General features: G+C 38.5%; 1 protein-coding gene across 1 annotated transcript in view; it reads right to left on the bottom strand.

Annotated features, from left to right (window-relative positions):
* Positions 1-378: 378 nt before the first annotated feature.
* LOC141284663 (bridge-like lipid transfer protein family member 2) overlaps positions 379-23,991 on the bottom strand; it is a 38,072-nt gene continuing 14,459 nt past the window's right edge. Inside the window, exons 17-40 of the mRNA XM_073817655.1 lie at positions 22,419-23,457; positions 20,535-20,726; positions 20,247-20,449; positions 20,050-20,168; positions 17,618-17,841; positions 15,608-15,798; positions 14,491-14,590; positions 14,204-14,403; positions 13,354-13,651; positions 13,085-13,242; positions 12,790-12,996; positions 12,601-12,700; positions 11,022-11,204; positions 10,809-10,930; positions 10,566-10,721; positions 10,368-10,489; positions 10,097-10,277; positions 9,880-9,966; positions 5,526-5,636; positions 5,287-5,422; positions 4,732-4,853; positions 4,117-4,218; positions 2,788-2,922; positions 379-1,538 (exon numbers count right to left, since the gene is read on the bottom strand). Coding sequence (XP_073673756.1) covers positions 1,353-1,538; positions 2,788-2,922; positions 4,117-4,218; positions 4,732-4,853; positions 5,287-5,422; positions 5,526-5,636; positions 9,880-9,966; positions 10,097-10,277; positions 10,368-10,489; positions 10,566-10,721; positions 10,809-10,930; positions 11,022-11,204; positions 12,601-12,700; positions 12,790-12,996; positions 13,085-13,242; positions 13,354-13,651; positions 14,204-14,403; positions 14,491-14,590; positions 15,608-15,798; positions 17,618-17,841; positions 20,050-20,168; positions 20,247-20,449; positions 20,535-20,726; positions 22,419-23,457 — 4,674 coding nt within the window. The 3' untranslated portion in view covers positions 379-1,352. The remainder of the gene's footprint in view (positions 1,539-2,787; positions 2,923-4,116; positions 4,219-4,731; positions 4,854-5,286; positions 5,423-5,525; positions 5,637-9,879; positions 9,967-10,096; positions 10,278-10,367; positions 10,490-10,565; positions 10,722-10,808; positions 10,931-11,021; positions 11,205-12,600; positions 12,701-12,789; positions 12,997-13,084; positions 13,243-13,353; positions 13,652-14,203; positions 14,404-14,490; positions 14,591-15,607; positions 15,799-17,617; positions 17,842-20,049; positions 20,169-20,246; positions 20,450-20,534; positions 20,727-22,418; positions 23,458-23,991) is intronic.

Below are 23,991 nucleotides of genomic sequence, written 5' to 3'. Positions count from 1 at the left end.
GTTTCTTGAGCAGCAAATCGGAATATTAGAATGATTTTTGAAGGATCATGTGACTGGAGTAATGATGCTAAAAATTCAGCTTTGAAATCACAGGAATAAATTACATTTTAAATCATATTAAAATAGAAAACAGAAATTGTAAAAGACAAAATAAAGTCCTGTTTTTACTGTACTCCGGATCAAATAAATACAGGTTTGGTTAGAAGAAGAGACGTCTTTATATAAAAAAAAAAAAAAAAAAAAAAAATTCGTACTGTTCAAAAACTTTTGACTGGTAGTATATATCATATTTTTTTTAACCTTAAAATATTTGAAATAAATATTCTGGCATCCTTATGGTTGATAACTGATCACTTACATAAAGTAATAAAAACCAACTGAATTTGATGGGCTTTTTGGGGCCTGCTTTTATTTTATTGACAAATATTAAATTTACATGCTTGCTGACATTTAATACCTCCCATTATTTGTACAAAGAACAATACTAGGCCCATTTCCTGATACAGTGAGGGGGAAAAAAAATCTAAATAGTGCTCATTTTTTAACATTCAAGCCAAAATAACATCTTTCACTTTTAAAGCTGACAAGCAAAAATCAGCAGCATTATTGAAATGATACAGAAGAGAGCCACAGATACAAAAATATCAGAAAATACTTTGTGTAAAAAGTGCCATAGTGTTAAAATTACAAAGCATTAATCAGACAGGCTGCAAAAATGGCATAAAACAAGACACTTCCCATGATGTCCAACTGCTCCAAAGGCAGAAGATCCTCAGTCCGTTCGCTTTTGTATTGCACTATGTAGTTAGTACAGTAAAACAGTGGTCAGCTAACTAGTATCATGTACAATTTAACAATGGAGACAAATTCTTGATTTAATTTCACTAATTGTGGGATATTATGGGTTTCCAGTATGTTTGATTTTCAGATTAAGGTCTACAAGTATCTCCTGATCCAGCAGGAGAGCGTCACAATGCTCCAAACACAAAACACAGACGAACCGTTGAATTGCAGGACACTTGAGTTACAGGTCTTGAGTTGTGAGGATGTTATTTTACTAGATAAAGATGGTTTAATGCTGTATGTAGTTAATTTAAACATGTTGAAATGATTTATGGCACGATAAAAAGGTGATGTTAGGTGTACAGCTCTAATAATAAACAGTAGAATGACTCCCTTCTTCCATCGCAGGACCAGCACCTGCAGTCAAGGTTTGACTATGGTGCTGGTTTCCGTGTCCACACCCAGCGCGGACGTTTAAAGGCACCACTGGTGAAGAGGAGAGAGACCTCAGACTTGAGTTGGTTCTCATCGTCCATACAGCAGCAGCTTCTTCAAGACCAAGAGCTTCTTCACTTGCGGCGACTGAAGATGCTCTTTTTGCTGGAGCTCTTGTCGGCGTTGCTAAAGCCGATCAGAAGTCTTGCTTTCTCGTCCTCCACTTGTTGCTGGAGGCTGCTGTCTGTTTTCCCGTCTGTCGCTTTACCTCGAGACTCCGAGCCTGAGGCGGGTTTCAACCGTAGCTTTTCCTTTATCATCTGTTTATGTGGGATGAAAGTGTAATAAAGTTTGAGCAAAATCCTATTATAGTTGAGGTCAAAAGATTACATACCTTGCAGAATCTGCAAAATGTTAATTATTTGACTAAAATAAGACGGATCATACAAAATGCATGTTTTTTTATTTATTTAGTACTGACCTGAATAAGATATTTCACATAGAAGATGTTTACATATAGTCCACAAGAGAAAATAGTTGAATTTATAAAAATGACCCGGTTTAAAAGTTTACATACACTTGATTCTTAATACTGTGTTGTTACCTGAATGATCCACAGCTGTTTTTTTTGTTTAGTGATAGTTGTTCATGAGTCCATTGTTTGTCCTGAATAGGGGAAACTGTCTACTGTTCATTAGCAAAATCCTTCAGGTCCCACAAATTCTTTGGTTTTTCAGCATTGTGTATTTGAACTCTTTCCAACAATGACTATGTGATTTTGAGATCCATCTTTTTTCTTTACACTGAGGACAACTGAGGGACAAGTATTACAGAAGTTTCAAACACTCACTGATGCTCCAGAAGGAAAAACAATGCATTAAAAACCAGGGGTGAAAACTTTTGAACAGAATTATTTTGTCTAAATATCATTTTTTTCCTTTAGTACTGCTCCTCAGAAGCTACAAAAGATACTTAAGTCAAAGTAAGTAAAATATACCCTGATCTTTAAATTCAAAATCCATTTTCCTTCTGAAGCATAAGTGAGCGTTTGAACCTTCTGTAATAGTTGCATATGAGTCCCTCAGTTGTCCTCAGTGTGAAAAGATGGATCTCAAAATCATACAGTCATTGTTGGAAAGGGTTCAAATACACAAAAATGCTGAAAAACCAAAGAATTTGTGGAACCTGAAGGATTTTTCTGAAGTACAGCAGGAAGTTTAACTGTTCAGGACAAACAAGGGACTCATGAACAACTATCACTAAACAAACAAACACAGCTGTGGATCATTCAGGTAGCAACAGTATTAAGAATCAAGTGTATGTAAACTTTTGAACAGGGTCATTTTTATAAATTCAACTATTACTGTTTCTTATGTAAACATCTTACATGTGAAATATCTTATTCAGGTCAGTACTAAATTAAAAATAACAGCATTTTGTATGATGCCTCTTATTTTAGTAAAATAATTAACATTTTGCAGATTCTGCAAGGTGTATGTAAACTTTTGACCTCAACTATATCTGTAGTTTAAAGTTGTGTTTGAGATTGAGTGGTTTTAGAGCGATTACCTGTGCGACTAGAGCCTTACGACTGTCTCTCTTCACGGCCATAGCAAAGTCCAACCAGGTCCAGGTGTTGTTATGATACTCCAAACAGGGCAGAACCAGGTTCAGATCCTTCCAGTCTACACTGCTCTTCTCTCCCTACAGATACACCACAAGAGAAACGTATAGAGTAACACAAGAGAACATGATAAAATAAATTTATGTGAAAAACAAAAAACAAAAAAACTGTTCATTATTGTTTAAAAACATTGTAATTTTTATGACCACTCCTTGTCTTGTAACTCAAGTAATTATAATCCATTTCCTTAAATCATAAAAGATTAATTGACGCCTCGCCAACAGTGTGATTAAAGGAGTAGTTCACTTTCAGAACAAAAATTTACAGATAATGTACTCACCCCCTTGTCATCCAAGATGTTCATGTCTTTCTTTCTTCAGTCGTAAGTTTTTAGAGAAAACATTTCAGGATTCTCACAATATAATGAACTTCTATGGTGCCCCCGAGTTTGACCTTCCAAAATGCAGCTTCAAAGGGCTCTAAACGATCACAGCCAAGGAAAGAAGAGTCTTATCTAGCAAAATGATAGATTATTTTCTAAAAAAAAAAAAAATTACAATTTATATACTTTTTAACCTCAAATGCTCGTCTTGTCTAGCCCTGTGTGTACTCTGTGCAGAGATTAAAAAGTATATAAATTGTAAATGTTTTTAGAAAATAACAGATCGTTTCGCTAGATAAGACCCTTCTTTCTCTGCTGGGATCGTTTAGAGCCCTTCAAAGCTGCATTTAATCTGCATTTTCGAAGTTCAAACTCGGGGGCACCATAGAAGCCCATTATATGGAGAGAAATCCTGAAATGTTGTCCTCAAAAAAACATTTCTTTACAACTGAAGAAAGAAAGACATGAACATCTTGGATGACAAGGTCATGTTTGTCCAACAAACAAATCAGATAGAGACAGAGCGACATGCGTCATAATCTAAAAAAAACCCACACCCACTGGAACCAACCAATGCTCTTTATTGACTTTGTATTGTGGGAAGCTGCCTCCTTTACATTTCTGACTTATAATAAAAAACTGAACAATGTCTAAAAGCTGCTATGTGACAAGGTGTACAGTAAACAAGCTAAAAAAACTGTTTTACAAAACTACGTAAGCTATCACCCAAAAAACGGCGTTTTGTGACTAAATAAACACTTTGTGTGTTGTCAGTTTTTTTTGTTAGGCGAAGTGTTTTTACTGTGTGAGAACATGAAGTGTAACTGTGGGGAGCGGGTTTTTGCAAAGGGTCAATTATAACTCTTCCTTGTATTCCTTTAATGCAACCAACCTTGTAACTGACACAGAGGGGAACCTGAGGAATCTTGATGTAGATGAAAGAATTATTCATGGCTGCTCTTTCTTTCATCTTATCAATGTCATCAACGGGATGCTAAATGGGGAAGATATTTAGAGGTTAAATAACTTGGTTACACTTAAAGGTTGTATCAGCGATTTCAAGCCTGAAACAAAGTGTCAAATTCAGCTGACACTTTGTGCTATCGGTGCTATCAACTATTCCACAGAAAAACAAACAGTGTTCCAACCAATCACCTTCAGGGGTTTGGTGTTGTGGACTTTCCTACTGGTGCAGGGATGTGAGGGAGGTGGAGCGAAAGTCCACAACACCAAACCCCTGAAGGTGATTGGTTGGAACACTGTTTGTTTTTCTGTGGAATAGTTGATAGCACCGATTGTTTTTTTGGCATTTCTCGGACCCTAGGCTGACCAGAGAGACGCGTTTTATTTTACAGTCGATTTATGGGGCAGGCAGCGAGCGGATCGTGAAGAAAGGTCAGCTGAATTTGACACTTTATGTTTCAGGCTTGAAATCGCTGATACAACTTTTAATTCCATTTAAGAATGTCATAATTCATTATGATTGCAAATACAAAAAAAAAAATACCTCAGGTACTTTGCGAAATGATCTCCTGACTCCAGCTGTTCGATTTAACCCTTGCGCGACCCCTTTCCCAGGTCCAAGCCCTCCTATGGAGTCTTCAGAGAGCTGTCTGGGTTTCACAACACCTGCGATTTAAGAAGAAAACAAGCCTTAGACACTCCACAATGAACATGAAAGTCACCCTGAAACCATTCCAGACACAAAACCCTCCAATGTCAAAGGAGCAATGAGCTTTTAATAGCCCAGGATAGGCCATCAGTGTGACATAACATCAACAGACAGCAATCTAATACCCTCACTGGAGCACAAAGGAGAAAAAAAAGAAATGGAGGAAAAAAATCAATGTAAACCGATATTGATCAACATGGGCTGCACTGTAGATGTCAGTATAGCGAGTGCAAAGAGTGGTTAAAAAAGGAACGTAAAGACCGATTCTGGCTTGTTAGAGGATCAGAATTTTTTCCACTTCTTGTACTTTGATGAATTGTAATTATTTTGAATCATTTGCATATGATGTGATTGTGAACAAAGTTGTGGCAGGAAGAAAATTTCACAAACCTGTAGTAACCAGTCTGAACTTGTCTTCCTCATCCCCAACTTCCTCTTCTTCCACATTTCTTCCAGGGAAGAAAAATCCCATCATCCTCTTGAAGAACTGGTACATGAGCTGAATGGTAAGTGGTACCACATTTACCTACAATTAAAAGCATTTTTCAGAAATAAAGAGGACAGTTAAATGTGTGAATAGGATCTTATAGTGTATTGATGCAAACAGAAATAGATTTCATGATAGTGACCTCAAAGTGCTCTTTGACGGAAATCCCTCCCACCGGGGGGCGGACCTTACTGAAGATGCGAAGAGCAAGCTGGCGTCCTGATTGGCAGGGGCTCTGAGGGCGCAAAACCACCTAGAACACAGAAAATGAGCACAGTTACATCCCATTTGGAGTACTTGTTTGTCTAGATGCAAACCATGAAACAAAGGAAAACATGGGCATGGTTGCATATTCTGCTGGTCAAAGCCAACCAAAAAGGATCGGACAGATGCAAAAATATAAAAAAAAAGAGACAAAAGATGTAAAGTGTAAGGCAATGCAACTAGCCTGCGATATCAAAATACTAGTGTGAATGCAGGTGAATTTTGTCCAAACAGGAACATAATGTTCTGAGCAGGCATATGATTGAATGAGGATGAAGGTGTCGACTAACAAACATAGGATTTTACCCACTCCATACATACCCTTACATGCTGCACAAGAGAAACCAAGAGTTATAGAATTAACAAATTGTAGAGGTGTGCAAATGTTAAAATGTTGAAATTTAACTAGTTGTGGGTTATCTGAATGACTAGTTGAAAGACCTGTATAATTAGGCTGGTTTAGGGTTATGTTTATAAGACAATGGTCCAACATATTTCTAAGGCATGTGCGGTATGGACGCTCTCATAGTTCTCACAAGAAGTGGATTATAATAATGTGAACATTGCTCTTATCAGACAATTTCATGTTCGACAATACTGTTGTGAAACCTATTGCAAAAGCAGTGAAAGGCATTGTTATGATGGCTAATAATAATTCATATTAATACTGTTTATATCTGTAATTATGATGAAAATGTTTCAAATGAAACTATAATCTAAAAAATAAACCAACTAGACGACCCCTAATTAATAGCTAATAAACTAGTTGGTTGTTGGACGACTAGTAAACTAGGTGACCATCAGGGGACAGAATTGTTGTCAAGCCTACTAATTGTCACACAAGAATAATTACTTTAAATATTACAATGAAAATGCTACCTAATTGTCTAGCAGCCAACTAATAAACTATATGATCTTCAGGGGACAGGAGGGTCAAGTTTACTGGTTTTCAAACTAGAATACCATCAACATTTTATTTTATATTTTACATGCTAACTACTCTATTTGTTGACCTGATTAATAGACTAGTTGGTTATTGGATACATTAGTAAACTAGGTGACAGGATGGTTTATCAAGGGACAGCACAGTTTACAAGTCTACTAATTGTCAAACTACAATACTGTTAACATGTTACCTTAAATTTTACAGCTAAAATGCTAACTACTCATTTAGCTGACCCCTAATTGATTGACTAGTTGGTTGTTAGACAAACTAGAAAACTAGGCGACTGTCACAGAACAGGACGGTTGACAAGTCAACTAGAGTATGGTTAACATGTTACCTTAAAAATAACTGTTGAAATGTTAACTATTTGTCTTTTTTTATTGTAGTATTTTCAAATTTAATTGTCTAGTTGACTTCTAACTAGCGAAATACTAACTAGTTGGCTGCCAGACAACTAATAAACTAGATTATCATCAGGGACAGGACAGTCATGTCTACTGATTGCCAAACTACAATACCATCAACATTTAACTCTAAATTGCACAGGGTAAAATACTAACTACTCGATTTGTTGACCTGATTAATTGACTAGTTGGTTATTGGATACATTAGTAAACTAGATGACAGGATGGTTTATCAAGGGACAGTTTACAAGTCTACTTATTGTCAAACTACAATATTGTTAACACTTTACCTTAAATTTTACAGCTAAAATGCTAACTACTCATTTAGTTGACCCCTAATTGATTCCTAGTTGGTTGCTGGACAAATTAGTAAACGTCGAGGAACAGGACAGTTGACAAGACTACTAGTGGTCAAACTAAAATACTGTTTACATATTGCCTAAAAATAACAGTTAAAACGCAAAAAAAAAAAAAAAATTTTTTTTGTATATTATGCTTAATGTAGTATTTTCAAGTTTAATTGTCTAGTTGACCTCTAACCAACAAACTACTAACTAGCTGGCTGTCGGACAACTAATAAAATAGATTATCATCAGGGACAGGACAGTCAAGTCCACTGATTGCCAAACTACAATACCATCAACATTTAACTCTAAATTGCACAGGGTAAAATACTAACTACTCGATTTGTTGACCTGATTAATTGACTAGTTGGTTATTGGATACATTAGTAAACTAGATGACAGGATGGTTTATGAAGGGACAGTTTACAAGTCTACTTATTGTCAAACAACAATACTGTTAACACTTTACCTTAAATTTTACAGCTAAAATGCTAACTACTCATTTAGCTGACCCCTAATTGATTGACTAGTTGGTTGTTAGACAAACTAGAAAACTAGGCGACTGTCATAGAACAGGACGGTTGACAAGTCTACTAGAGTATGGTTAACATGTTACCTTAAAAATAACTGTTAAAATGTTAACTATTTGTCTTTTTTTATTGTAGTATTTTCAAATTTAATTGTCTAGTTGACTTCTAACTAGCTAAATACTAACTAGTTGGCTGCCAGAAAACTAACAGACTAGATGATCATCAGGGGACAGGACGGTCAAGTCTACTGGTTGTCAAACTAGAATGCTGTCAATTTTTTACTTAAATTTCACAGCTAAAATGCTAACTACTCGCTTTGTTGGCACCTGATTAATTGACAAGTTGGTTGTTGGATACATTAGTAAACTAGAAGACAGGATGGTAAACCAAGGGACAGGATGGTTAACATGGTTAAATGGTTGTCAAACTAGAATATAGTTAACATGTTACCTTAATTATTATAGTTAAAATGCTAACTGTTTCCTAGTTGGTTGCTGGACAAATTAGTAAATGTCAAACAACAGGACAGCTGACAAGACTACTAGCTGTCAAACGAAAATGCTGTTAACATATTACCTTAAAAATAACAGTTAAGACGCTAAAATTTGTCTATTTTTGTATATTATGTTTCAAGTTTGATTGTCCAGTTGACCTCTAACTAGTTGGCTGCCAGACAACTAATAAACTAGATGATCATCAGGGGACAGGACAGTCAAGTCAAGTGTACTGATTGTCTAACTAGAATACTGTCAACGTTTTAAAATCCTAACTACTCAATTTGTTGACACCTGATTAACTGACTAGTTGTTTATTGGATACATTAGATGACAGGATGGTTTACCAAGGGACAGGATGGTTAAATGGGTAAATGGTTGTCAAACTACAATACAGTTAACATGATACCTTAAATATTACAGCTAAAATGCTAACTTCTAATTTAGTTGACCCCTAGTAAACGTACTAGCTGGCTGTTAGACAAACTGACCATGAAGGGACAGCACAGTTTATAAATCTACTAGTTGTGAAACTAGAATAATGTTAACATGTTACCTTACATTTTACAGCTACAACGATAACTGCTTATTTAGTTGACCCCTAATTGATTCCTAGTTGGTTGCTGGACAAATTAGTAAACGTCGTAAAATTGTCTAGTTGACCTCTAACCAACAAACTACTAACTAGCTGGCTGTCGGACAACTAACAAACTAGATGATAATCAGGGGACAGGACGGTCAAGTCTACTGGTTGTCAAACTAGAATGCTGTCAATTTTTGACCTTAAATTTCACAGCTAAAATGCTAACTACTCAATTTGCTGACACCAGATTAATTGACTAGTTGGTTGTTGGATACATTAGTAAACTAGAAGACAGGATGGTTTACCAAGGGACAGGATGGTTAACATGGTAAACTGGTTTAATATAGTTCATCTTAAATATTACAGCTAAAATCCTTGTTTTGTTTCTTGTTTAGTTGGTTGTTAGACAAATTGACAATAAATGGGCAGCACAGTTTATAAGTCTAAATTTTAAGCTAAAAAGCTGCTAACTTAGTTAACAAATTAGTAAACTAGGTGACTGTCAAAGAGACAGGACAATTGACAAGTCTACTAGTTGTCAAACAAGAATACTATTACCATGTTATCTTAAATTTAACAGCTAAAATGCTAATTATTTGTCTATTTTTGTATATTGTATTTATCACAGTATTTTCGAGTTTAATTGTCTAGCTGACCTCTAACTAATTGTTTGTTGTACAGTTAATAGACTGTCTTGCTCCGTCTCTAACAAATTGAACCAAAAAAAAAAAAAAAAAAAAAAAAAAACACTAAACCAGCCCTCTATGCAGGTTTCAGTTCAGACTGTTCAAACGTGTAAACAACCACACAGAGACATTTGCAGAAGTTAGAGATCAATAACAGCAGATTTTCAATGGCACATCTCAACTGTCACATGGTTTAGTTATTTCCCCGACTTGGACATCCAGTGTGAATCATTAAGCAACAGTACCTTGTACGCAGCATTGGGAAGCAGGTTATTCATGGTGAACCAGCCCAATTCCAGGAGATGCTCTGCTGTGTCATCAGACTTATTCAACTGTGGAAAAGAACACCACATTAAGAGATCTGAAAGCAGTGATGCACAGACAGATACACAGTATCTAACGTTTTACCAATGATTAGCCAAGAACATTCAGCAATCAAAACCTCTGTCCTTGCAGACTCACCTTGCTGTACATGAACCTCTGCAGTTCAAGTTCAGCTATACCCAGCTGTCCATCTTCTTCTGTGAGACACCAGCGGGCCTGAGCAAAGTAGAACTCAGTACGACGCACAACGCTAACGTCTTCTGGCGGTTTACGAAGCTCCAGTTTATTTGCCTTTTGCAGTTGGAAGTCCTTAAAACACCTAAGAGGACGCAAAGAACATTGATAAATCCAACCATTTAGAATATTGCTAATGAATAACTAACTCCTATAATTTGTGCTAGTGACCAACCGGATGAGGATGTTGAGCTCCTCGCTCTTCATCTGCATGTCTGTCTTCTCTTGGTTGAGCTGATTTTGCAGGCGCAGGTTGATGTCCGACATCTCGTCTCCTCTAAACTCTTCTGACTGGAACTGTAAGAGTTAGAAGAAAGGTCATTATGAATGAACCTCAGAGTAGGAACACACTAGGCCACAGATGTACACTAACCCTCATGTTGGAGTAGATCTGTTTCTCCAGGCAACGGATCTGAGCCAAATGCTGGCGTACGGCTTCCTGAAGGTGCAAGATACTGCTACGTTGCTCCTCAGGGTTGCTGGAGATCTCTAGCTGAAAACGCACACGCTGTTTCCTCTCGCTGTGCTCCTAAACAAAGCAAAAGATCTGACAAATATAACAGAAGGACTTGTTCCAAAACTGGTGTCCAATTTCACAATTAGAGTCAGTTCCAACCTTGCGCCGGGGCTCCACGTGGAGCAGCAGGTTATTGACTATGTCCAGGATCATGGAGTACTGCACAGGATTGGTGGAAATCTCCAGGTCATTGTGGATGAGGGTGAAAGTGTCAACTGCACCTGATATGACCGGAATAAAACAATAACATATCTCTGACAGAACAACTACCAGCATCATAAGTCAGTTCCTGTTTCGCTTGAGGTTGCATACCAGCCTGTTTCTTTAAAAGGTCCTCCTTCTCATGGCAGTCACGGACCTCTGGTGGTTTGATGGAGGTGGCTAGTTCAGGGTCGATGTCGTGGCTGTACCCGATGTAGTACATGCGACAGCTACAGCGAGAGATGATACGTTGGACTTGCTGGGTCTCCTGCACTTGGGACGGCTGGTTCCAATCTAAATCAGAGCAAAAAGAAACAGTTGGTTATTTAGTTAGTTGGCCCCATAAACTGACTGGTTGGTTGTTATATAAATTTACCATTGAAGGGACAGCATGGTTGACAAGCCTACTAGTCATCAAACTAGGTGACTAGTATGTAAGTATTTTACAACTAAAATGGTAACTACTCATTTAGTTGACTCCTAATAAATTGACTATTTGGTTATTAGATAAATTTACCATAAAGAGATGCACGGTTGACAAGTCTACTAGTTGACAAACTACAAAATGGTTAAAGTTACCCTAAATATTACAGGTAAAATGCTAACTACTCATTTAGTTGAACCCTAATAAATTGTTGGTTGTTAGATAATTTTACCATGAAGAGACAGGACAGCTGACAAGTCTACTAGTTGTCAAACTAGAATATGGTTAATATATTTTACAGCTAAATTGTTAACTACTCGTTTAATTGACCCCAAGTTGATTTACTAGTTGGTTGTGGGTTTTAACAATGCCATTACTACCTTTCTGGGTAGTTGTGTTGCTGTCTATGCAGGATTAAAAAGCTCTCTGGTTTCATACTAGTTGTCAAACTAGAATACGGTTAATGTTAACTTAAATTTTTCAGCTAAAAAGCTAACTACTCATTTATCTGACAAGTCTACTAGTTGTCGAACTGCAATATGGTTAACATACATTTTACAGCTAAATTGTTAAAATAATTTAATTGACTAGTTGGTTGTTAGATAAATGTACCACAAAGAGACAGCTCGGTTGACAAGTCAACTAGTCGTGAAACTAGAATATGGTAAACGCTACCTTACATATTACAGCTAAAATGCTAACTACCCATTTAGTTGACTCCTAATAAATTCACTAATTGGTTATTAGATAAATTTACCATGAAAGGACAGCACATTTGACAAATCAACTAGTTGTCAAACTAGAAAATGTGAACAGTCAAATGTCATCCTAATTTTTTACACTAATATGCAAATTACTCATTTAGTTGACCCCTAATAAATTTACAAATTGTTTGTTAGATTAATTTACCATGAAAGGACAGCACAGCTGACAAGTCTCTTAGCAGTCAAACAAGGGTATGGTTAATGTAAATTTTTAATTAAAGTAAATTGTTAACTACTCATTTAATTGACCCCTAGTTGATTGACTAGTTGGTTGTTGGTTTTAACGATGTCCTTACTACCTTTCTGGGTAGCTGCGTTGTTGTCTATGCAGAGGCAGAAAGCTCTCAGATTTCATTTAAACTATCTTAATTTGTATTCCGAAGATGAACTAAGGTCTTACAGGTTTTGAACGAGATGAAGATAAGTAGTTAATGACAAAATTGTCATTTTTGGGTGAACTATCCCTTTAATGCTGTAATGAACTCATGTTAGAATTGCACACCTGTGGTGGTGCTGACCATTCCTCCAACAGCCTGGCCACTCTCCATCAGTTCCTGGACCGAGTCCAGGTTCCTCTGCCTGTGCTCCTCAATGTTCTTTACCTGTAGGTCCACAAAACAAGAACTTATTGCTATAATGTAATGTTTTATTGGTTTTCTTAAATGCCTGATAACTGTATTTCTGAACCCACCTCCAGCCACAGCTGCCAGTCTTCCTGTTCAGAGGGGTTTTGCTCCATGGTAGCGAAGTACTGCATACCATCCAGCAGACACGTCCAAGTGGTCTTCTGCTTAAGAGTGTCACTGTACCAAGCAGGATGGTGTTCACATTGTAGTAGCTGTGCCTTGGCGGCAGACACCAGCACGCAGCCTGCTGTCTCAGTGCCTCGAAGCATCATCTAAACACCGTGCACATGAGATGTTGTTTAGATCTGCTAAAACACCATCTTGCACTAGGAGTTACTACTCCCAAAGCTGTATTCGTACCTGACCGTTGACAAGCTCTATGAACCAGTTACGGTTGTAAACATCATCCGTCTGACACGCAGCAATCCCACACAGCTGGTCACTCACTCCTGCGTCCTCTTCGGAGAAGACCACAAACTTATCAGTCTCCTCGATAAGCTTCTGCAGCATTGATGTTCCTAAAAAGACCACAAAATCAGATCAACTAAGACAAAGAAAGCCTCAGAAATTGACAAATGAGCTACAATATGCATTAGATTTTTAGTCTTACAGTTCCAAAAAGAGCCTACCTTCATTCTGACTCTTCTCAGGGCGAGTGGTTGTGGTGATAACTGGTGTTGCAGGAGCTGTGTTTGAGGAGTAGCTGGACATGGAGCGTTTTAGCTTTTTCGTCTGCGCCTGGGTGTCGATCCGCAGACCCTTTAGAGCCTCAGTGGAGAGGTTTCTCTTCAGCACGGCTGCTTTCTTATAGCCGTCGTACAAACCAAAGGCAATATTCCTGTTGGTGGTGGTCCAAGAGGCTCTCAGGTCCACCAAACACAACTTGTGTGTGTAGGAAGCATTGCTCTCATCTTTTGAGTTCACCTCCTGAGAAAATGTAAGCAGAGATATACAGTTAAAATGAAGGAAGGAAAAACAATGCATTAAGAGCCAGGGGTAACGTTTGAATGGAATAAAAAGGGTTCAAATACACAAAAATGCTGAAAAACCAAAGAATTTGTGGGACCTGAAGAATTTTTCTGAAGAACAGCAGGCAGTTTAACTGTTCAGGACAAACAAGGGACTAAATCATTAACAAAACAACACAGCTGTGGATCATTCAGGTTACAATACAGTATTTAGAATCAAGGGGATGCAAACTTTTGAATGAGATCATTTTTATAAATGTAACTATTATGTTCTCTTGTGGACTTTATGTTAACGTCTTTTATGTGAAATATCTTATTCAAGTAAGAACTAAATAAAAATAACATGCATTTTGTATGATCCTCCTTTTTTTTAAAAAAAAATTATAATTGGGGATTCTGCAAGGTGTATGTAAACTTATGACCTGTAGCTGGTTTGTCAATTACAAAAGGCCTACTAACCCGAGGGACAAATTTTGATCACAAATTGCATCAGAACAAACTTGCGCCTCACCTCCTCCATGTGGTTACTCTGTCTCTGGTAGCTGAGTGAGGACAGGCTGAGCAGGTGCGTCTTCTTCACCTGAGCGTTCATCTGGTGGTCAGCCGTCTCGTCCCATGTGGAGGCCATGAGGTGCACAGTGACCAGAGAGAGCTCGCTCACCATCTGAGTAACGTTCCACTCGGAGATCAGTCGTCTCATCACAGTGCCAGCTGTAAAACATGCATCGATCATTTCAGCAGAACATTTCAACAGTGTATCAAGTGGAGAGAGTGGACTGAGGCTGTTTGCTCTCTCACCCTGAGGGATGAGCCTCTGTGCTCCTCTGGTGAAGACATGACCTTTACTGCACTCCACCTGAATGCCTCTTTGCTGAGCAAACGATGCCCAGTAATGGACCTACACAGCAACATTAAGACAGGTTTAATCATGCATATAGGTCATCACATTTACTTAACAACTCATAAATCTTTCCAATATGACAAAATATCCTTTGAATGATAAGAATACACATTTATATGTGGGTAAATGTACCATTAAGGCATCCGCTAAAAGACAAATTAGAAATTAAAGGGACAGTGCATCCAAAAATGAAAATGACCTTACAATTTACTCACCCTCAAGCCATTCTAGGTGTATATGACCTTCTTCTTTCACACCAATACAATTAGAGTTATATTAAAAATGCCCTGGCTCTTCCAAGATTTATAATGACATTGAATGGCTGTTGAGATTTTCAAGCAAAATAAAGTGCATCCATCCATCATAAAAAGTACTTCACATGGCTCCGAGGGGTTAATAAAGGTCTTCTGAAGTGAACTGATGCATTGTGTAAAAAAAATCCATATTTTCAACTTCATAAGCTGTAATCTGTAGGTGTATCCAATATGCTAGTTTTATCAGTCTCTTCTTGACTTATATCTAAATCCTCCAACAATTTTATTTACAAATCCTCGTTTTGTACTTCTAACGTGTAATCTGTGTTTTGTTTTGCTCTCTCCTCAGCGCTTCGGCATTTGTCACCACGTTTACCTACGTCCTAAGTCATCCACTGGAGCACAACTTTCTTGTGAAAGTGTGTACGACAGCTAGTGGAAGCTAAAGATTACAGTTCATTAAGTTTTAAATATGGATATATACCCCCCAGAAGCTATGTGGAGTACTTTTTATGATGAATAGACTGGACTTCAAAATCTCAACACCCATTCACTACCATTATACAGCTTGAAAGATCCAGGACCTTTTTAAACATTACTCCGATTGTATTTGTCTAAAAGAGGAAAGTCATATACACCTAGGATAGTTTGAGGATGAGTTAATAATGGGGTAATTTTAATTTTCGGGTGAACTATCCCTTTAACTAATTTAAAGAGGGAGGTAGACATAAAAGTATGGTGTGACAAAGGTGTGTGTTACCTGCAACTGCGGGAAAGATGCCGTATAGGACATCTGTTTGTAGTGCTGGCCCAGCTTCCTGCGGCTGGGTCTGAGGCTGTGGAAGAGCTTGCCTCTGCAGATGGGCCGGGACACGCTGGTCCAGGTGGCCCAGAAGTTCTGCATCCAGCGCAGGGTGCTGCTGTAGAGGAGGATTCTGGGCTGACAGGGCTCTGAGAGAAAACACAAACACCAGCCTTTAAAACCAGAGAATACACTACAGTGCCTTGCGAAAGTATTCATTTTTCACGTTTAATGTTCCTGCTTTATGCTAAACTGCTTTAAATTACTTTTTTGCCTCATCAATCTACACTCCATACACCATAATGACAAAGCAAAAACAGAACTGTCACAACTTTGTACATTTATTAAAAAAACAGAAATAAGTACATTGCATAAGTATTCATACCCTTAACTCAGTACTTAGCTGAAGCACCTTTACAGCCTTGAGTCTTTTTGGGTATGATGCAACAACCTTTGTACAACAGCATTTGGCAATTACCTGCCATTCTCCTCACCTCTTAAGCTCTGTCAGGTTGGATGGGGGCAGATGCACATTTTCAGGTTTCTCCAGAAATGTTTGATTGGGTTTAAGCCCAGACTCACTCAAGGACATTCATAGTTGTTTATAAGTCGCTTTTGCTGTGTGCTAAGGGTCATTGTCCTGTTCTGCCCAGTCTGAGGTTCTGAATGCTCTGGACTGGATTTCCATTAAGGCTATCTCTATATTTTGCTTTCCTTTTACTCTGATGAGTCCCTCAGTCCCTGCTGCTCAAAAACAGCCCCACAGCATGAGGCTGCGACCACCACACTTAAAGGTTGTATCAGCGATTTCAAGCCTGAAACATAAAGTGTCACTTTCAGCTGACCTTTCTTCACGATCCGCTCGCTGCCTGCCCCATATATTGTCTGTAAAAAAAACATGTCTCTGTGGTCAGCCTAGGGTCCGAGATATGCCAAAAAAAACGTCAGGGGGTTAGTGTTGTGGACTTTCGTACTGACAATTTATGGGGCAGGCAGCGAGTGGATTGTGAATAAAGGTCAGCTGAAAGTGACACTTTATGTTTCAGGCTTGAAATCGCTGATACAACCTTTAACTTTTGGGATGGTACTCTGCAGGTGATGAGCAGTGCCTCGTTTCCTCCATACATAATGCTTGGAATAATAGTTTCTCTCAGTCTGGGGGTCCTTCAGGTGCTTTTTTGCAAATTTCAAGTGTGTTTTCATGTGTCTTCACTTTGAAGAAGACTGAGTTTGGCGACACTGCCATGAAGCCCAGATCAGTGGAGTGTTGCAATGATGTTTGTCCTGCTGTAGGTTTCTCCTGTCTCCATATATGATCATGTAGCTCAACTAGAGTGACTATCAGGATCTTGGTCACAACTCCAACCAACACTCTTCTCCATCAATTGCTCTGTTTGGCCAGAAATCCAGCTTTAGGAAGAGTCCTGGTTGTTTTAAACTTCTTCCATTATGGGTAACGGAGACTACATGCTTCTGTGAACCTTCAATGCAGCATAATTTCTCTGAACTCTTCCCCAGATGTGTAGCTTGACACAATTCTGTCTCTGAGCTCTACAGGCAGCTTTTATTTTTTTTACCTCAGGGCTTGGTTTTTGCTCTGATATGCATTTTCAGCTGTTAGACCTTTTATTAAGATGTGTTTACCTTTCCAAATCATATCCATTCAATCCAATGGAATCATTTTTTATTAATAATTTTGCAAAGATGGTAAAAAACCTGTTTTTTGCTTTGCCATTATAGTGTATGGAGTGTAAATTGATGTGGGGGAAAAAGCAATGTAAAGCAGTTTACCATAATGCAACAACAACGAAACGTGAAAAAGAAATTAAGGAGCATGAATACTTTTGCAAGGCACTGTGTATATGACTTTTGCCCTGGTTTTCAGTCTGGAGGATGCTAGTTGCTGTTCTGAATTTAAAAGTTGTGTAATCGTTACCAGCATTTAGAAAAATATGCTATAGTTCTAACCTTTGCCACAGTGCTGGTCGAGGTCCATGGTGATGGAGAGGTTGAGGTTTTCAGAGCGGAAAGCCCTGTAGGAGTCATGCGGCTGGCCTGATGTGACATCCGCAACACTCTCTTCTGCACAAAGCATTACGGCATGGTGGTCATGTGGATTACCATGGCATAACCATTGGAGGTCAAGGGTCATACATAGGCTCGGGAGGTGCAGGAAGCAGATATCATCATACCTGTATAGAAACAGAACACAATCGCAATTTAAAGGGACAGTTCTGTCAAAATTCTGTTATTAATTACTCACCCTCATGTCATTTCCAAACCTGTAAGACTTTTGTTCATCTTCGGAACACAAATTAATAAAAATAATAATACATTTTATTTATAAAGCACTTTACATTTGAGGAAAAATCTCCAAGTGCTACAAAAGAGTCATAATAAATGGTACAATTTAAAAGTTAAAATAAAAACTGTAAAACTTAAAAAAACTTTTTTAAAAGGTGTGTTTTTAGTCAGAGAGCGTTCTGAAGTCTGAGGAATAAGGAGTTCTTTAAGGTACATAGGGGCATCGCCATGGATACACTGATGTGTAAGAAGGGAAACTTTGTACTCTATCCGAGCCGGAATGGGAAGCCAGTGAAGAGACTGAAGAATTGGAGTAATATGCTCATATTTACGTACTCTCATTAGGATCCTGGCTGCACAGTTCTATACATGCTGAAGTTTCTGAATGCTCTTATTAGGAATCCCAATGAGAAGCGCATTGCAGTAATCAAGTCTAGATGAGACAAAGGCATGGACACGTTTCTCAGCATCACGTAGGGTTAGCGTGGGGCGAAGTCTAGCTATGTTCCTGAGATGATGAAAGGACGTTTTGCAAAGATGCTTAATATGAGCCTCAAAGGTTAAATGCGGGTCGAATCTAACACCAAGATTGGTGACCACTGATGATAAAGGAATACCCTGGCCAGAAAATGTAATGCAATTTAGGGTAGATGTTCTAATCTGATGAGGAGAGCCAATGAGAATAGCTTCTGTTTTTGAACTGTTCAACTGGAGAAAGTTATTATTCATCCACGCCCGTATCTCCTCCACGCAAACCGTAAGTGCAGATAATGAAGATGACATTGACGATGATTGAGTATCAGTTTTCATATATAATTGTGTATCATCAGCATAACAGTGAAAAGACATTCCCAAGCGTCTGATGATTTTGCCAAGGGGGTAACATGTGAATAATAAATAAAAAAGGTCCAAGAACTGATCCTTGTGGAACACCAAATCCAACAGCATTCAAGCACGACTTTGAGCTTCCCATGGCCACAAATTCTGACCTGCCAGTTAGGTATGACTCAAACCAACACAGGACATCTTTTTTAGGTCCAATGGAGCGATAAAGCTGGTTCAAAAGTATACCATGATCGACAGTATCAAATGCAGCAGAGAGGTCCAAGAGGACAAGGAGTGATGATGATCCAGCATCAGCCGTCATCAGTAGGTCATTCGTAACTCTCACTAATGCTGTTTCCGTGCTATGTCCAGGACGGAAGCCAGACTGAAACTTTTCAAAAATGTTGTAATGTTGAAGATGATCATAGAGATGTCTAGCAACTACTTTTTCCAAGACTTTAGAAAGGAAAGGCACATTAGATATGGGCCTATAGTTAGCAAAGGTCTTAGGATCAAGAGAAGGTTTCTTAAGTTGTGGCCTGATTATGGCAATTTTTAAAGCAGCTGGAACATGACCAGACTGTAGTGATTGGTTTACTATCCTAGAAATGATAGGACTGATAGCAGAAACAGAAACGTATTTCACGTTTAGGCTTAACGTAAGGGGACTGGCAGAACAGCTCAAAGGAGATGACCATATGATCAGATCATAAACAGATGGAGTACTTAAAGGAGCAAAGTCAGTAATAACCAGGTCAAGAGTGTTTCCCTTACAATGTGTAGGGACATCACCATGTCATCACACACACTCAACGCCAGCATCCTCCCCCTCTCCCAATAAATGAAGCGTGAGGATTTTTGTTCAATTTAAATTCAGATATTTCTGATCAAATCTGAGCTTTCTGACCCTGCATAGACAGCAACACAAGTGAAACGCTCAAACGGCCCAGAAAGGAAGTAAAGACATTGTTAAAAAAAATGTTGAATAAAAAAATAACGGTTGAACCACTGATGTCACATGCACTATTTTATCGATGTCCTTACTACCTTTCTGTGTCTTGAACGTGTCAGTTGCATTGCTGTCTATGCAGGGTCGGAAAGCTCTCGGATTTCATCAAAAATAACTTAATTTGTGTTCCCAAGATTGAACAAAGGTCTTACAGGTTTGGACATGAGGTGAGTGATTTATGACAGAATTTTCATTTTTGGGTGAATCAACCCTACAAATCAAAATGGCACATTTTAATGCAATGCAACTACTAGCCACATACTTGGAGGCCGTTCTAACGTTGACGTCCAGGTCACCCTTGAAGACAAACTGCCCAGGATTCCAGGCAAAGTTCAGCTTGCTCCACTCCCAGTGTAGGTTCTCTGTGGTGTTGTAAGGGTCCTACACAAATAAACTATTTTAGTTGGCATAAGAGGTTTAAAAGTGTGAGGTGAGGACCCTAGATGTGTTTATAAGTACCTCAGTAGCAAGCTGATGCAAGTTGGCCTGGTCGATGTCCATCACCCAGCGGCCATGCAGAAGAAGTCTGCTTTTATCCCACCAGGTCAGAAGGGGGGACGGGTCAGCTGTGGGTTTAGTCAGTAAATCAACAGCCTGGCCAATCAGCGTCCAAGCAGGATCCCAACATGGCCCCCACACAATGGTGTAGAGGGAAATATTCGCTATACAAACAATTAGACTGGTTGAGTCATATTGTTTCAACATCACATTACAGACTTACAAGATGAAAAGAGTGTTGTGACTCACAATGGATGTCGTAGTAGAACTTCAATGGTGGCATATTCCTGTAAACGGTCACATCACCCCATGGCTGGCCAAGCTGGACCACCTGTTTGCGCTTTGCTCTCAGCTGCCCGCCCTGCTCGGTGCCCATTAGACGTCCTGACAGCGACCAATCTCTGATCTCAAATAGGTAACGAGGATAGTCCCGGATTCGCACTGAACAAAACAAAAAAAGAAGAGCATGAAACAAGCAAATAATAGCACTTTGTATATTTAGCACTCAGCAAACTACACTCACAATTGATTCCAATAGAGTTTGATATTAGCATGCTGCTATGTTAAAAGCTGTAGTAAACATAAAATATAAAGGCACAAAAGTCTGTTCTGAGTAAATTCTGAATTAAAGTGAAAATTGTATCAACACTAGGGCTGTCACTAATGATCATTTTGGTAATCGAGTCATCGGTAGATTATTCTGAAGATTAATCAAGTATTCGGTCAATTATTATGACAATTAATTAAGGGACACATTTTTGTGGTAATTAAAATAGGCCTAGAAAAACAATAGACTTTTAAATAATTTTGAAAGCATGTAACCTACACGCATGTAAATAAAGCACAAATTAAACCTGCAGTGAATGTATTTATTTCATTAGTTTTTCTCAATATAGTGGACTTTAATGGTGGCCAACGGGTTAAAAGTCCAAATTGTTTTAATGCAGATTCAAAGGGCTCTACACATTGAATTTGTAAAAATGACCCTGTTCAAAAGTTTACACACACTTGATTCTTAGTACTGTATTGTTACATGAATTATTATTTTTTTATTAAATGGGAAAAAAAAAGATATTTAGGCAAAATAAGAAAAATGTGCACATCTTCATTCTGTTCAAAAGTTTTCACCCTTCGCTCTTAATGCATTGTGTTTCCATTTGGAGCATCAGTGAGCGAACCTTCTGTAATAGTTGCACATGAGTCCCTCAGTTGTCCTCAGTGTGAAAAGATGGATCTCAAAATCATAGTCATTGTATGAAAATGAAAATCTTTGCCAAACACCATTCCACAGCCATACCTGTCACACACCCACTGTATAAGCAGGTTTTTTTCCTTCTTATAGTGCGTGTCCTACTAATTTAAAACATGTTGAAGCATCTTCTGATCAATAATAAAAAAACTGATAAAAATGTGCCTTGAGGTAATAATTGACTCATTAATGTGATTTACAGTGGCAGTTTCTTTTTACTGTCATTAAATGTCATTATCTGTCAAATTAAAAAAAGTATTTATTGTATTTTATTTTTAACATTTCTAATTAAAACAATATAATAGCAGAATAAGACAAATAAATTACCAATCATATAAAATTAGTATTAATAAAAAATAATTTGTACTACAGGGGTGGTACAAAGGAGCACAAAAGTGGCTTGTAGGTGCAATTTCAGACATTTAATGAGGCTCAGAGGTGGCATAAGTGCAAATAAATTCATGTTGAGATAAACGTTTTACGTATACATTATACACGTTTACATATATATTATATAATATATGTTTACATATGTTATATACGTATACACATTTCTTTTCCCCTCATTTTCTCTAATTGACGGAAATCTGTCATAGACTTGTTGCTGGTAACGAAAATCCATCGTAGCGACTGAGAACTTTAATCCCTGTATTTAGGTCAGTACTAAATATGACCCCTCTTATTTTGGTAAAATATTTAACATTCTGCAGATTCTGCAAGATGTATGTAAACTTTTCAGCTAAACTGTATTTATCCAAAGCCACTTACATTGCATTTAAAGGTCTACATTTTATCAGTTTGCGCATGTCATGGGAATCAAACCCATGACTACTGTGTTGCTAGCGTCATGCTCTGCTGTTTTACTTTAAGCGCTCTTGACTTACCCAAAAATGCATTGAGCTTGAATTTAAAAGCACGGCACCACTGGATCACCAGCTGCAGGCCGTCTCTAGGAAAGGGGCTGATGCCATCGATGTCCCGCAGCTGCTCTCGGACCCGCTCAGGCCCGTGCAACCACTGATCGGCAAGCGCCACCAGCTCCAACTCTGACACCGTCCAGGTGAGCAAGGACTTGCGCATGGGCGTGTTAGCATACAGTCGCTTAGACCGCTGAATGTAAATCTCAATGTGCTTGCGCTCGAGGGAGGTGTAGAGCTCCTCGATTTTACGGGCCGGCAGGAGCTCACCGTGCTGCTTGCGTAGGTCAGCCACTTTCTTGTCCAGAAGCTGCAGGCGCTTGGCGCTTTCTTTGTTTTCATCCTTCATTAGTTCATAATTATCACGTAGTTTGATCTCAAAGACGTCGTCCAGGAAGACGAAAGAGAACTGGTTGATGCGGACCAGCACGTCTGGTGGAAGTCGACTAGGTTCTGTTGACGGGGTGCCACTGCTGTGTAGAGTCTTCAGCCACTTCTGCACACTGATGGCCTTGTCGAAAGTGTCAGAGAAGTTGTACTGGTAAGGGAACTCAATGCCAAGACTGGGTGCAGTGAAGAGCCAAGCGCGATTACGGGATGTTTGCAGGAAAGGAAATTGAGATCTGTGTTGCTGCATCGCTTCGAACTCATGTAGCATCTGAACCTCGGCTCCAGTAAAGGAGAAGATGTCATTGCCATCAAAGTTGAACACCAAATGAGGAGTCTTCATCAGCATGGCTCCAGGCCGTTTGGAGAGTGACAGTGCTTCAGCACTGATGATGATGAAGTTTGTTTTGGCCACATGGGCGGTGAGCCGTGTGCTTGACAGCTCTACACAAACTAACATGCCAGAGGAAGAGGCTGCAGACTCAGTTTCATCCTTCTGTCGTAGTTGTAGAGATTCAGACAGTGCCTTCCAATAGCTTTGGCTCTCTGTTATGTGCTGATACAAAAACATGTGATCGGAAGGGGTCCACTGCACTGCCAAAGCGTTTTCACTTCGCACCTGATCATATGAAGATGGGAGAAAATGAAATTAAGATATGGTTAAAGTCCGTGTAAAGCAATATTAAATGTGTCCTGAGTTTGTCAGACCACAGAAAATTTTTATTAACCATCTAGCCAAAAATGAAAACACCAAGCAAATAAAATAAATTATCAAAATCTTGAAAAAATAAGCTGTTTATGCTCTCAAATGCTAATCCACTGTTAGTGCTGAAACCACGCCTCTCAAATACAAATAAATTTTGTTAATTTAACGGAACAAAGTAATATGCATTAACATTAACACTCCACAATTCAGTACTACATAATTCACAGTCTTTGTAATGTGTTTTCAGCAATGCATTTGTAACATTTAAAAAGTTAAAAATGATCTGAATTGCCTTTACGCTGACTTGTCAGCATGACATGGAAACTTTTATCGTCTTCTGTCTTCTCTATTGTAACTTATATATGAGTAAAACAGCTTTGCAAACAAGAATAAAAAAAAGTTTGTTGTATGATTTCCGCGATACGAAAACATGGACAGAACCACAGA

The sequence above is a fragment of the Garra rufa genome, chromosome 14 (assembly GCF_049309525.1).
Source record: "Garra rufa chromosome 14, GarRuf1.0, whole genome shotgun sequence".
Lineage (NCBI taxonomy): Eukaryota > Metazoa > Chordata > Actinopteri > Cypriniformes > Cyprinidae > Garra > Garra rufa.
Note: the sequence above shows the minus strand (reverse complement) of the source record. Positions and strands in the feature narration are given on the sequence as shown.